Below are 15,107 nucleotides of genomic sequence, written 5' to 3'. Positions count from 1 at the left end.
CTAGATGATCTTAAGGTCCTTTCCAACCCTAACTATTCTATGATTCTGTTCTATGATTCTAATATATGTCTTCTTGGATTATTTCCAAATGATCTGGGAAGTGCTTTTTGGGCAAACAATGAGCCAATGAAGATGTAGCAACCTCTCTAGGAGACCAAGTGGGAAACTGTATAAGCCAGCTTTGGTATTTCGGCTCACTATCATATCACATTTCTGAAAACGCCTTGTGTATTTTTCAGAAAAAGTCACAAGTCGTTTTGTTTTGCACAACTTGTTTGCAGTTATTTTAGGCATCTGATTCCAGGCTTCCAGGCACTGGGACAGGAGCCGGGCCTAAGCATGTTCTTCTCTGAATACCATTTAAAAGTGTTCTCTTAATTTCACCCCATTGTAATATCATGCCCTCCACTGTGCCTGCAGATCTGCCAACAAGCAATCATAACTTTGTCCTATGCCCTTTGAAGGATAACTTTCTATCCTGACCTATTCAAGACTGGCCTGCTGGTGAGGCCCAGCTGCAAGTATGCAGGAGACATACCATGATAATCCCCCAAACTCTTGCCTTGTAGTATAATCACAAAGAGATGCGTAAGAGGTCTTCGAGTTCCTTGTAGCTCAAGTAGCTCAGATTCACAAGGTAGGATTTTCCTCTGTGTTAGGAAAGGGCAAAAATTTCCTTATCTGTTCAATCATTTTTTGACTCCTGCTCCCAGGCATTCCTTTATTCTGGCCTCTGTTAAAAAAAAGAAAAGGGTACCTTTAGATCTTCTATAATTTTTGACCTTTTAGTTTTGCAGGACAACTTTTAATTTTGAGGCCCTATTTTCACATGGCCATGTCTGTGCAGAAGGACACTAGCTTCATTTCACCCCAGTCCTACATCACACTTGTGTTATACAGAATCAAATTAGCAGGTTGGTAAAAAAAGGTAGATTTGATCTACAGTCCGTATATTCTGTGAACAGCAAAGCATTTAATGCTCTGTGTACATGTTTGCGGAGTGCCCAAGCATGAAGAGGCAGTTAGCTATGGAGAAGATCTACCTATCAAGAGGTAAGTGTAAACATTTACAGAGTTGAAGGCGAGTGTTCATGTAATAGGGCTGCTTGTCTGTTTGCTGCTAGCGTATTTCTGAGTTAATGTGTCATTTTTGCCAATTTCTTCAATAAATATATTTTTACATTGCTTTCTCAAGATGGAATGGGAATGTCAGTTTTAAGTAAGATGATGCAAAGGTATTGTAATGCAAATCTTTAGCAGATGTTGTGAATTCATTTTTATTTGCATAGCTGAATCCACTAATCCCAAGAGCTGAACTATAATTTATATTCTATTTATTATTCTGCTGCCACATTGTCTGAAATGAGGAAGCCCATACTTAATTACATAAAGTATGTGAATAAATATTCTAGGATTAAGAGACGCATATCTTTGTTATTTCTTCTCTCTAGAAACTGAAATTCAGATGTCTAAAAAAGATTAAGGGTGGCAAAACCTAATGCAAAAACATGGCATTTAGGAAAGACAAAAAAAAAAAACAAACAAATCCATTCAAGTCATTTTTCAGTCACCCATCACAAGCTAGTATCTTTATCTGAGAAATCTATATTACTTTTTATTCAATCTAAATTACAGTATCCCAAATGACCAATTCTTATGCAAGGGCATTCTGATCCAGCAGATTTCATAGTCCTGATCCTCCCTCAAAAGTCTGTACTGAGCTCCACATGAGGCCAGTGGCTGACCCGCATGCAGGTGACTAAAATTTTGTTCTGGGGATTTTATTAGTCTTTTCCACTTTTATTTCATAGTAATTAATTTTTGTCTTTTATCCCAGTTACATACTGTGTATACAGTCAGTTTGTCTGTTATAATCTGTTACTTATAATAGCATCTTTTTCTTCTCCACATTCAAAGATTTATTCTCTCAAAACATTTGAATACTTGCTTTTGTTGTTAATATTTATGCTGTATAATGAGATATTTATGTCATGTGTATTGTACAGAGATTGGCAGAATCACTTTTCGTTTCTTTTCTTGGAAACTGTAATAATATATTTCCTCCTTTCTAATTATATGGAATTTCCCATGTTCCTTATATTTCAAAAATAATCAGGTTATTCCTTCAAGAAAAAAAAGGAAAAAGGAATATAACACAGGGAAGTGGAATATGTATCCATTATATAAACCTAACATTAATCAAAATCCACCCTGTTCTTTGCTGCTGACTGCTTTTATAAGGTTTCTATTACTTGAAAAAATTGCAGGCATCTTTTTTCTTTTTTTTTTTCCAGTAGGTTTCTGTCTTCTGTACCTTCTGTAGATAGGTCCTCTAGATATTTCAGCTCTCATTTGATAGATATTTCAAACACAAATTATGCCGAACCCACTCTCTCCTTCCTCCCTAAATCCAAATAAACAAAACTAAAATCATGAGTTATGAGCACATAGTGACAAGTTCTGCAAATGAAGTCCATCTCTTTCACGTACTTTACAGACATAATAATACATCAATCTGTTACTGGTTGTCAAAGGAAGAAAAGAGGAAGTTTAGAAAGGGAAAAAAGAGAATTTAGCAAGACAACACAATCTGGGATTTCTCCTTTGTGATGAGAATTTTTACATTTCTCCCAGCAGAAATACAGAATACAAGTTAATTTTGATTGCTGCTTTTTATTCACTATCTTTTGAATAGATCTTATTAAATCATGCCATTTTACTTGGCAAACAGAATACATTGTAGTAAACAAAGGCAAGAGAAAAAGAAACTGCAACGTAATAAATTACACTGGCAGGACTTACTATTTTTCCTTTCATAAATTGTGTTTAGATATTTAAAACTTAAAATTATATTGCTTGGTACTCCTATAAAGCAGTTACATGCCAGCCATATGTGATTTTTATTTTTTAAATAACAAGAGAAAGTCTTGGAAAGGAGTTGCTTTCAGGAAAGATTTGAGTGCTGGTGCTAGAAGCTCTCCTCTTACATTGGATTGCAAGTCAGTAGCTACCTCTGACTTTGTCATTTTTGGTCTCTCTTAGCTAAACAAGAGAGAGACCCGAGACAAAGAATAGCAGAAAACAAACAAACAAATAGAAAAAACAGTTCTGAGGCTTCAGTTCCATCTGTGTGGGTTGCTTAAGCTGTTGATTTGGAGCTGCTTGGTTTTATGCCCTTTGTACTTGCCATGTTCTTTCCATCAGTATCTTCTTCACATGTTGATGTGCTCTTGAAATGGAGTGCGTGGTGTTTATTTCAATGCTTAAAGATTTGCTGTGCACACAGAGCTGGGAGTACAGCCCTCCAGCCTATTTGTGCACATTCCGTGTAAATCAAATAGCGTGCTGAGCCTTAGAATATTACTGTGGGTTACTGTGCCATAACCTGAACTGGAGAATATTCTGTCTCAGGGAAAAACAGACTGCTGGATCTTGTCAGCTGTGCACTTAGGGAAGTGAGGGAGAAAATGATCAGATAACATCCTTATCTGTGAAGACCCAAGAGAACCGAGTTTTCCATATTCACAACCTACCTGAAGGCATTGGCAGCAGTATCTAGTCCAAACAAACAAAAAGTCTCCCTGGTTAAGAGCATCATTGAGAAGCAAAGGATAGAGGTCAGAGCACAGCTGCTGCAACACCAGACTATCCTGGCCAGTCTGTACATGTTCACAGTGCTAGCCTGTCTAGCCAAAAGTCTTTCTTCTGCTTAGGTGCATAAAAATGACAAGTTAGGACAAGGAGAGTGCTAAGGACAAAAAGACAAAAGGAAAGAAAAAGGAGCTTCTCTCACCTTGATTTCCTTTGGAGGGGCAGTGGGGAGAGTACCCTCGATGGTAGTGTTCCCTGTCTCAACTTGTAACTGGAAGAGGTCTTCCATTTGTTTCCTAATCAATGATACATTAGTCTTGACATGGTGGTGGAGGGGTGTTGATTCAATTTAATTCTTTAAATCTCCCTGGTTTGTATTTTGGTTTTAATGCCTTAGTGAATTAGTTACTCTGGCTGGGCCAGGAAATATTGCTTTTTATCAGCTACTTGAACCAGCTAGGAGGGAGTTTCACTTTGCCTAATATTACATGTCCGTGATAGAGTCAAGAGCATAGACTATTTTTATACTCAGTAGAAAGAAATGGAGGTCTTACAGTGCACAATTCATCTGACCTATTTTAGGCATCAACATTACAGTAGCGTGTATGACACCTGAATAGTGTCTTCTACTACCTTTTAGGAAAGTCTAGACAACCAACTCATCAATCCAAGTTTAGCTGAAGTATATTCCACCTGAAGACATTTTTTGGCAAGGTGTAGCACTTGTGCTCACTGACTTTCTCAAAATCCTCTTTAAAGCCTTACAAATACACTCTGCATTATTTATTTGGGGCACAATGTATGACCTGTCAGTGAGAAGAAGCCTGGTGTTTAGTTGAGGTTGTTCATTGATTTCAGAGGGAACAGATTGCATTGGTAGGGGAAAAATTCTCAGATAAAGAAAAGTTTCAAAGACTCTCCAGATTGAATTTCCTCAGGAGGAAGCCCTATTGTTTGCAAGTAACTCTAGTTTACCAGTACAAGCCTGCACCATAAATTCAGTATTTTTATAACTGTTTTCTGTGATACAGTGAATTTGAAAAATAGTAAGCGCTATTTCTATTCTTGAAACCATGAAAGGGTTAAATTTAAGAGGACATTAAATTATTGTGTCTACATGGCAACACATACTCAGTTCACAGTAGGAGGGATCTAATGCACTAAAGATATGCCATTTTTCGTTTTGACAATAATGTCTCACTTATAAGATTTTATTTCTTTACATGTTAGTTTATTGTCAATTTTGGTTTGCTTTCTTTTTAACATATTTTTTTTACTGAAGGTAATTGCAAGTTTAAAATACAAAATAAATTTAAGCCAAAGCTATAGCTTGTGGTTATCTCCCCAAAAGGAAAAAAATACTGAAGAAACTTTAAATATTTTATCTCATTTAAAAGCAAGCACGAAAAAGGTCAAATAAGATTATAAATCAAATAAGCTTATGAGCAGAGCACCACTTTTGTCCAGAACATATTGGAGCTGCCACCAACAGGTGTGATCTGCTCATTCGCACTTATCCATTCCTACTGTTTCCCTGGTGTTAATTCTGGTTGCACAACTGGGCAAAGAATCAAATCGGGGAACCATTCTGGCTGAAAAATGGCTACAATTTTTGTGTTAATTTTGTTTAAGCAGCCTTATACAAGATAAAAATGATTGATCTGAGATAGCAGATAAAGACAGCAGGCCTAAAGGTACTTTTTCATGCTAGTTGCTTAGATAGCCAGCATATTTGAATGAGATAAATAGAAGAAATAAGGAAGTTCTGTTAGTCCCTCAGTTAGTTACTCTGCATATGAGTAAGTCAGCCAGAGAAGCAGACCAAAAGATGAGTTTCCTCTCAGCCACTCAGAATGCAACGAGCATCCATCCAGCCTGGATTTCTATCTATGATCAATAGAGAAAGGCACCTCCAGAGGGCAATCTCTTCTCATTTTAATAAAAATATCTACGATGCATAGAACAAGTCACTCTATGGAAATACCTATCTTCACAACTTGTCTTGAGAACAAGATGACTAACTCAGGCTAGGAGTGTAGCTTTTCAGCGTCTGACGTAGAAAAAGGTAGATCATCTTCCATATAACTTGCTATGTTCACGGAGGAAGTTTGTGGAGGAATTAAATTTCCAGAGGTAGCTCTTTTTCTGCTACCACAACCATTAGCCCTTTCTCCTTTTCTATGATTGAGCTTGCTTTAATGGATAAGAGGGAATTGTGAACTCTGATTAGACTTCCAGGGTAATATGGTAGAATTTCAGAGACTTTTAAAGCTGGGGAAAAACAGTGTATCATTTTTGTCTGGCTTCCTGTATAATACAAACTGTAAAGAATAGTTATCCTTGAGTCCTGTGATTTGCATGGATCTAAAGTAAATCTGATCCAAACTTAAAATTTGACCTTTTAAATTTTAATTTGGCTCTGTTTCAGGAATGAAACACGTTTCTTCAGGTTTCTTCTGTAGTGAGTTTCAGGCTGACCACTTTCTGAGTTACTTCATGCATTGTGAGTCAATGCTGAATCATCTTTGTTTCAGTCAGCAGTTGCTAAGCTTTCCAGCAGTTGTCTCTCTAACACCTGTTGTTCTCCATGATTTCTAAGAAAATTCAGTTGTTACAGGCATGGAAACAAGGTAGCCCCAGCCTTAGTAGCAGTTTATAAAATGAATGTCTTTGTGACCATACATCTATTTGAGCAACTGGAAAAGTAGGATCCACAGTTCTACTGCCAGTATGGAGTGTTAGACTAACCAAAAGGATCTCTGGTTAAGTTTTGGCATCTTCAGACCAGCATTTCTCTAAACAATTCCTGAGTACAATTTGGGAATTAGGACAGGCTGGTGACCAGGCCCAGAACACAGCTTAGTTGTGGCTACACTATGTTGGAAGGTGACAGAGTTTAATAGAACATAGCAGAATATTTAATAAATGGGCTGGGGTTTTGTCAGATGCCAGAGAAATAATCCCTCTTACATTTTACTAGTGTAGATGTAGCCATGGAGTCCTCAGAAGGACTGCTACAAGACCAGAGAACATTTCCAGACTGCAGAAGCTGAGATTCCCAAAGGTCTATGCAGGTCCAGAAAACTAGAAGTCTAGGTGAAATCTGGTCTTAGAGCACTTTTCTGCAGGTGTTGCTCCAGAGTTGCTACAGCTTCAGGAAACGTTGATGTCCCTGAAGTCATTCCATCCTTGCAGCTTTGCTTGCCATGGTCTGTAGGGGTGGTCCCAAGACAGCAGAGTTTTGGACTGCAGCAGAGCTGTAGGTGAAATCAGCTGTAAACGAACCAAATAAATAAGATGTCAGGAAATACAGTTAGCATGCAAACTTCAAAACTTACACCTGTTTCATTGGGAGCTTAATCAAAAGTGACACATTTGCAAAATCTTTCCTTTCAAAAATTGGTTTTTTTAGAATGAAAAAGCATTCCAGCTCATTACATGCAGTCAGATCTAGACTGAGGAATACCTTCAGGAAAGTATAGTAATAATATGAAGCATCAAGATGTATAGAATCTATCAGTTTCTTTAGTAATATGTTGTTATAAGTCCACAGTTAAAATTTGAATTTTATCCTGTATTTGACTTTGTATGACTGAAGTTTCCTACATTAGTTCTTTTATTTCATACATCAAAGAGCCTTTTAATATCTAGCATTTTGTCTCTGAAGGTACTTCATGCTGTAATCAAGCCTTCTCTTGATCTTCTTTCCAATAGCATAAACTGTTCAAGTTCCTTAATCCTTGCTATAAGACTTTCATTTTGAAATTAAGAATTATTTCAGACTGATGGAAAACATTTGTATCAATGTCACTTTCTTATGAGTTGCTCCTTACTAGGCATATGTTGTATGACACATACTGAAAAAATATTTTCCTCATTCCAGTGACCTGATTTAGTACCAATGAGTGGTACTCAGTTGGTGAAGCTTTGCATTCCTTCTGCACTGACTTGCACTGAAGCATCCAAAGTACTGACAGGAAGAAAATCTGGGTTTTAGGCGTCACTTGTCCAGTACTGTTATTAACCAAGGTCATGTCTAATAATATACAAGATTTAAAGTGTTTGGCCTTCTTGTTTAATTCATCCTTAGCAGAATCCTAAGCTTCCAGTTCAGATACCAAAGATTTGAGAGTCAAAGGAAAACTGACAATTTCTGCAAAGATGTCAACCAGACCAACATTAGAGTAACTCTACTTCTGCTGATTTTTCTAGGTATAAAGATTTGGCTGATACAGAAGCAGGAGAGAAGAAGAAGTTATCTGCCAAGGAGAGATGTCGTCTTGTTCTTCAGCAGTGTAAATTACAAGGCTGGCAGGTTTGTGATCTACAAAGCAATTAAAATACCATTCGTTAAACAAGCTAGCTGAGTCATTTTCATTGTGGCAAACCACCAGCTTCTTTGCACAGAAATGTATTCTTTTGACATTTAATATATGCCTTGGGATAGAATCGAACTATTTTCTGAGTTTTCTAGCATATGAGTAGCTGTGATCGTGTCGAAAAAGCAGTGTATTCTTGTGGGAAGGAAAAGATTTCAGTTAAGCATGTACATTGTGTAAACCTGCAGCCAGGCTTTTAAAGATACAGGTCAGTGATTGAATGATTTCTGAACTACAGAAAAAAAATCCTGCACCTTTTCTTTATGTAAAACCCTATACTAAATGCTGTCGTAAACAAATAATTAGGAGTTCACACCTAGTCGGTGCCTTTGTAGGCACTAGCATGCTGATCCAGAGATAGAACAAAGTACCTAAGGTTATCTGCTTTGGGTAGCTTTGTAATTGAGGAGGAATGATGTCTTTAACATGTGCAATTTCTAAAGAAAATAATGATTTTTTTTTGCACAAAGAAAATAATCTTTTTTTTTTTTTTTTGCACACTATACAAGCTATTATACAGAAGGAAAACTTTCTGGGACTTAGTGTGTAGAGCATTTTCCCAGGCAGTGTGAGCTTCAGCAGGGCTTTTCCTAACCTAGGAGGACTGAAATCTATTCCACGAGAGAAGCATCCGTACCAGTTTCAGGGACAAGTATGAAGTTTAGGGACTGGGCAGTGGTTAAGAGTCTCCTATCGGCTTCTTTGGGAATGTTAAAGGACAGGGTTAGCACAGGTCTTCTAGTTCAAGTATGACCTCTAAGCATTAAGATGACCAGGACAAGTTTCTGCAACTGTTTTTGAAGGACAAGGAGTATGTTGGACTTTGTGCTATGGGTGTTTCTCAGTGACACACATTTCTTAGTTATAATAGGTAGGTCCCTGCTAAGCTGGAAGCACGCTTGCATTATCACGTGCACTTGGATGCATAAGATTTCCCTTTCGTAAAAATTTAAGTCTTCTTTTAGTCACTAAAGGGAGTAGTAACCATGTATAGCCCCACTCTCTCAATAGCAAAGAACAAAAGGATGGACCCTGAAAAAGATAGCAACATTAAGATAGACTTGCTTTCCTTACCCAGGTTTCTTAAGTCATCTCTGGGGTATATTCTGCCTCCTTGCCACAAGGTTCCCTATAAAAATAATCATTAATATCTGTAAGCTGTACTTTCACTACAAGTACCTGGAACTGTGAATACCACTAAGCTTTAGAAGCTGTGTGGGGCTAAAAGTGTGGCATTGGGCAAAAGCTGTGTAACAGTAATTGCATATTGTGCTTCAGTCACAAAACACAGAGCAGGATGCCTGTGGAGTTTATTTCCCCAGGAGCCAGTAACAGCATTACAGCATGAAAAAAAAGCAATTGGCTATCAATGAAAGCCTGTTCAAAACTAGTGATTCGGTAGTGATTGGAGTTTGAAAACAAGCCTGAAACCTTGAAAGACAAAAAATGTAAAAAGGAAATCACAAGCTTGTGGTCTTAACCAGATTTGAGAGGTTCTGACTCCAGAATCTCATTAACATCAGTAGAAGTCAGGTGTGCAAAACTACAGCAGTGCATAATGCATTGTTCTTCAAACCAAAAAGAAACAGTTCTTAAGAGACACTGGTTAATTTAAATGGAATAGGAAGGTTTGAGGGTGAAAGTTATACTGTTGTCACACAGTGAATAAGCAGCACATGGCAACTGACTAAGCTGAAATGAACAAGGTCTGAAAAAACGAGTGACCTTCTCTTTAGACCTTTTTCACGCCAAAGAGAGCTATGACAAGCAGTTGGAAAGATGATAATAATGAAAGAAAAATCTAGGAGAAAATTCACTCCAGGTCCAATTTCTTGAAGGCAAATGCCCAGTGAATACAAGCTTGACATAGACACATTTTGTGTAGGTAATACAAACCCATATATCCAACTATCAACAATATGACTAATGTATGTGTCACATAATCGCTCTCTCTCAATTATCTTTTTGATTCAGTTGAATAATCATGAAAGTTGAACTTTAAATAACAATCTAAATGAGGAAGCTTATACAATCTGCAGTTGTCAGGAGTGCCCTCCCCAGTGCTTTTACAGCAGAGGACTGTGAAAAAAATAAATACATAAAAATTAAAAGAAGGAGGTGGAAGAAAGAAAAAAAGGAATTAGGAACCCAAGGTGATGTCAGCTAGTGAAGCCAGAGGAAAAGAGTCAGCTGTAGTGCATCACTAAAATCATCCAAGAAGTAGGGGGTTACACATATAACCAGTTTATTCAGCCACTGTTGGCAGCCGTAACTACTTCAAATGAGTCAGTCCTGGAACTGAATATCTATTTGATGCAGGGGTTCATGAATAAGTCAAAAAATGTCTTCCCAACACTATTACCTGCACTTACCTGAAGAGCTCTTGCAGATTCAGGTAGATAAATTGACCAAAAAAAAAAGATAGCAAAAATAGCCTCATCAAAGATGATGAAGTTCAGGAGAAAGCAACTCGCATCTGAAATCAACCTCCTGCTTATATGTCATCATCAGAGGATGAGGTTGCCACTAAACACCCCAGCAGAGAGGGAAAATGAAAGATCTGGACTTTACAGCTGAGTGAATCCGGATGATACTTTATTTAACTTCCTTCTGATAATGTACCCCACCATCCCATTTTGTGAAAGGTGATACTAACTTGGGGGAGGGGAAAGTAAATTTGTGTTCTGAAGTGAGAGCACAGCAGTGAGTTAAAAAAAATGTTTCTTTGTATTTATTTCCTGCTTGACAATGCATCTTTTCCTTCTCACCTAAGTTGTGTTTGGAGAGTGTTTTATTAACCAACAAAACAACAAACCCCAGAGCCCACTTACAGAACAAATTCTTTTTTCTCTTGTAAACACTGCAGTCTGTTTAGAAATGAAGAACAACTGCAGAAGATCCAGTACCGGAATCCAATTTTGGTTTATTTTCTACCATTTAGTAGAGCACAAGAGCAAACACTTATCAGCCAATGTCTGGTGGTTGATTCAGCAGCTTCCTTGTGAGAAGAAAGTATTTATTAGGGAAGTGTTGATAGGTTTATGAAATGTTGCTGTTCCTTGAGTAAGCTGAGCTGGAGATAACTGAACAAGGACAATAAAAAAGCTGTTTCATTGAAGCTGGCATACCATGAAGTTTCAGTCATGCACTTAGCTTAACTACAGAAATTATGAAAGCACAGAGCTACTAATGAAAGGCAATTTTTGCATTCCAACTGTGTGCAGCCTAGATAAGGTGTTCTTTCAGCTTAAATACATACTTGATCATGACAAGTTTAGCTACTTGCTCTGACTTTTAAGCACATGTAATGTAAAAGAAAATAAGATTTCTAAATTAAAACAAACCATTCTGACTCCAAACAGAGAGAACATAATAGACCTTGTTAACCCCTGGAGAGAAGTCAGTGAGAGTTTTGCTATTAATGTTAGAAGGAACAAGACGATATGTAGTAACTTTAAACTGAGTGGAAGCACTGGCTGCTCCATGTAAAGCAGAAGAATGTCCTACCCTCCAGAACATCTGAAGGCCTTTACATTAGGAAGCCCACATTTTCAGTGCTGTGTTCATTTATTGTCATGCAGTGATGTATATATAAACAAAGCCTCCAATCCCAATAGCGTTACTAGCTTGCAAACATTATCATGCTTCGGGAGAAGTACAGGGCACAAACAGTCCTTGGCTCGTTTTACTGACCTAAGAAAACTTTCATTTGTTTGGATTATCATTCCTCACACTGTTAAGCTTGCAAATATAAATTCAGTGAAAGAGAGTTAGCTCATAGCTTAGTGAGCCTTCACATCAAAACTTGGAGCTTTACATTTTGTTTCACTAAGGTCACTGGTCTGCAATTAACCCTTCTCAGTTACTTCAGATGGGGCTTGCTGAAATGCAAACAACTTTTATTATACCTGAAGAAAAACAAAACATCAGTTTAATTTGTGCTTGCTATATAGTGCAGCTGTTAAATACAAGCACTGCAAAGGCCTAATTTCACTAAAAGTGAATCTTTCAGCCTTTAGCTGCTAGATATGCTTGTCTGGTTAAAAGACAGCAATCTTTAAAAATGTCTAATAAAAGCTGTGTCTTAATTTATCTTTCCAGTTTTTAGCCTGCTTCTTTGAATACACAATGATTCTATCTTATCAGTAGCCTTGAATTCTGAGCACAAGTCACTCACTTTATAAAGAGCAAGTTTAAATGGGATGATCAAAAAACTCATCAGATATGAAATAAGCAGTACAGGCAAGTGAGTCAGAATGTTTTTATGAAGTTCCAAAGCAGCATCAGGTGGTTGCATGACGTAGATATCCTTTTAGTGCCAGTTCACATTTGTACAACTACAGAGACTTCTAAAGTTGTTCGAGGAGCCTGCAGTAGTGTTCCTTACCAGTGTGGAGCTGTATTATTAAACTTCCACTCAAAAGAATGTTAAAGCAGAGAATAAACCCTCACTTAAAAGAAATCCCAGAAGTCCATCTAGAGATTTTAAATTCTTCTAGCACATCTAGAACTGGAGAAAGAAAATGAAGTCTGATCCACAGTTCTTACCAGTCACAAAGAGAACCAGATTTCATATACTGACCTACAGGTGTTTCATTTGCTGGATTTGATACAGCTAGTTTTAATTATTCTTTTTATTTCAATATATTAATTTACAATATTAGCATACCAGAGTTCTTTTGGGGAAAGTATATTTATGATTAAATAGAAGACTATAGAACATAAGTGGAATATGATTAAATCAGAGAAATGAGCAGAAGTACATGAAATCAAACATGTAAATTGTGTGCTTAGTTCAGAGAGACTTATTTTTTAAACAGAACTGTTTATTTTGGCTTAAAATGAAAGTAGTCATGCTATATTGAAATACAAATTGCTTTGTACATGGTATGATAAAGTACTAAAGTACTTTATAAGCAGTGTAATATATAAAGGATTCTTAATTCTTTTTTTCCCTCAAGTAGGAAAATTTTGAGTGGTCGTAAATTGCATGCCAATTTATTCATTAGTCATTTAGCAATTTTAACTCTGCTGGAAGTCAATTTCCTCTTTGTTTTGGATATCTTATTTTAAGAGTCAATTTTCTTTTAGGAAATTCTAAAATTATGAAGGTCACATTTAACAAACAAGCAAACAAACAAACAGTAATCCCAGAAGGATTTTCCAGGCTAATGGACAGTGATCAAAACACCACTGTCTGTATTTCCCTCATACTTTGGATTATGTCAGCAAACTTACGTTGTCCCATTATATCTTTCTGCCATTATATCATCTCATTATATTTTGGAAATAATTTGTTAGTAGCAGAAGTCACCAGAGAGTGAGTTTAGACCTCACCAGTACTACCAAAAGGCTGGTCTGGGCCAGCCACCACTTGCAGTCTTTCTCAGCAACTATTTTATGCCACACAGCCCAAGTCCATCCTGTCCTCTTGGCCAGAGAATGGGATGGATGGTTGACTTTGACCTCAGAATGCTCACAAACTCTCAGTCTTTAAAAACAAAGCTCTATTTTTGCTTCCTACCTTTTTCCCCCCTATAGAATATATTCATCCATCCACTTTTCAGGGCTTGCTTATGAGTCTTGCAAACTCTTTTATTTCATTCTGATATCTTTTGCAGGCAGATCTCTCGTTTCTTCATTCCATCTCTCTCCCTCCCGTCTTCTCCCCTTTGTATCTCTTGACACTTTTCTATTGTTTTCTTCCCTTATTTTCTTTCCTAGATACTTTGCTTATTATTTGGTCTCAGTGTTCATCTGTTGTCTGGGTTTAGTTTCCCAGTTGCCTAACCTCAGGATTTATTTTCTTTGTCATTGCTATCCCTGGCGCCAGTTGCCTGTATTTCTCAGTTCACACAGACACTTTCATATTGTTTCTTTTGGTGCTGTGTGTATTTCTAGAATTTTGAAAGACTAAAATGATAGGTCCAGTAAATACAGAGATCCCATAAGATAAAACTGGGATAGGGTTTCCTCCACTGAGTATTTCTTACATGTATTTTCTATTTTGTGATCACTTCCTTTCCTCTAAGGCAGTCTTTATTGTCACCTCACAGGTCAAAAGAGCCGTGAGGTTTGTGCAGTTTTTGGAAAAGGAACAATTATTTTTATGCCCTTTCCCAAAACCGTGAATGACAGTTTTTCTCCCTAAAGTCCAATGCTTGACAAGCACTTGCATAAATCCTTAACGCCATTTGCATGAATACTGGACTACTCAGATATTTAATATTGAGCCTATGTACAATCTATACTAAATTGTAGGTTTATTCAGCATGTACCATGGTGCAAGGTCACTAGTTTGCCAGAGAGAGACAAAGGAGGACTCTTAAAATGTGTGAAAAAAGCTAACAAATAAAGCAGAGAGAGTAAGCCTTTAAAAATAACATTTCAGTCCCTGTAAGAGATCAGTACCCTGTAAATGTGTCGTTATATTTTTGCAGACATGTACACTGCAAAAAGACACATTTTACAATAGTTTTAAGGCTTTTTCCTACATTTCATTAATGCACTGTGAAAATGTGTGTCATTGTGTAAAATATCATTAGATTATAGTTCTCTGTCTTTTGTAGGTAGCTATTTTGAAAGTACTGCCAGAAACACACAGCACTCCCACAAATTGCCTTTTTTAAACTAAAGAACAGCTTTACAGATTCCCTTGACACCTATTAAGTATGAGCTAATACTGCCTCCATGCCACCTACACACCATCTCAGCATGCATTCCATAGTTTTGAATGTCTGTACTTCTACATCCTACACCTTTTCTGTAAAATAAAAAAAAAGGGGGGGGGGGGGTGAAGGAGAAAAAAAAAAAAAGAGAACGAACAGCTCCCTCCCATCCTTTCTGTTTCCTCCCAGAAAGAAAAAAGAAGGCCTGTAGCAGTAATTGAAGCTTTGGTAGTCATCAATGACAATTTTACTTAATCTTTAAAAAATGTGTCATTTTGCAAAATAACATTTAAAACCCTAATGCCTTTCTAATTAAAATAACTATGACTGTAATTCACAGATGGCTTACTTTCACAGGAGTCTGAATGACATTAAAATTTCAGACTCAGATGAGAGCACTTTGTAGTCCAGAAAGTATTGAAAAGTGAGTGCCTTAGTGGAAGAACATTTTAACCTTTTTTTTCCCCTA

The 15,107-nt window shown here is 37.1% G+C and overlaps 1 protein-coding gene across 8 annotated transcripts in view; it reads left to right on the top strand.

Moving 5' to 3' along the window:
* The window catches only part of MYO16 (myosin XVI), a 377,031-nt gene that overhangs the window by 307,941 nt on the left and 53,983 nt on the right, over positions 1–15,107 (top strand). For all 8 annotated transcript variants that reach the window (XM_061377886.1, XM_061377881.1, XM_061377882.1 and 5 more), the window contains one exon: positions 7,804–7,906. In XM_061377886.1, coding sequence (XP_061233870.1) covers positions 7,804–7,906 — 103 coding nt within the window. The remainder of the gene's footprint in view (positions 1–7,803; positions 7,907–15,107) is intronic.

Source organism: Neopsephotus bourkii, unplaced genomic scaffold, assembly GCF_033783945.1.
Source record: "Neopsephotus bourkii isolate Nb327-2 ecotype Australia unplaced genomic scaffold, CSIRO-AGI_Nbou_v1 NB_1760, whole genome shotgun sequence".
NCBI lineage: Eukaryota > Metazoa > Chordata > Aves > Psittaciformes > Psittacidae > Neopsephotus > Neopsephotus bourkii.
The sequence above is the reverse complement of the archived record's forward strand: the minus strand, read 5'-3'. Positions and strand labels throughout refer to the sequence as shown.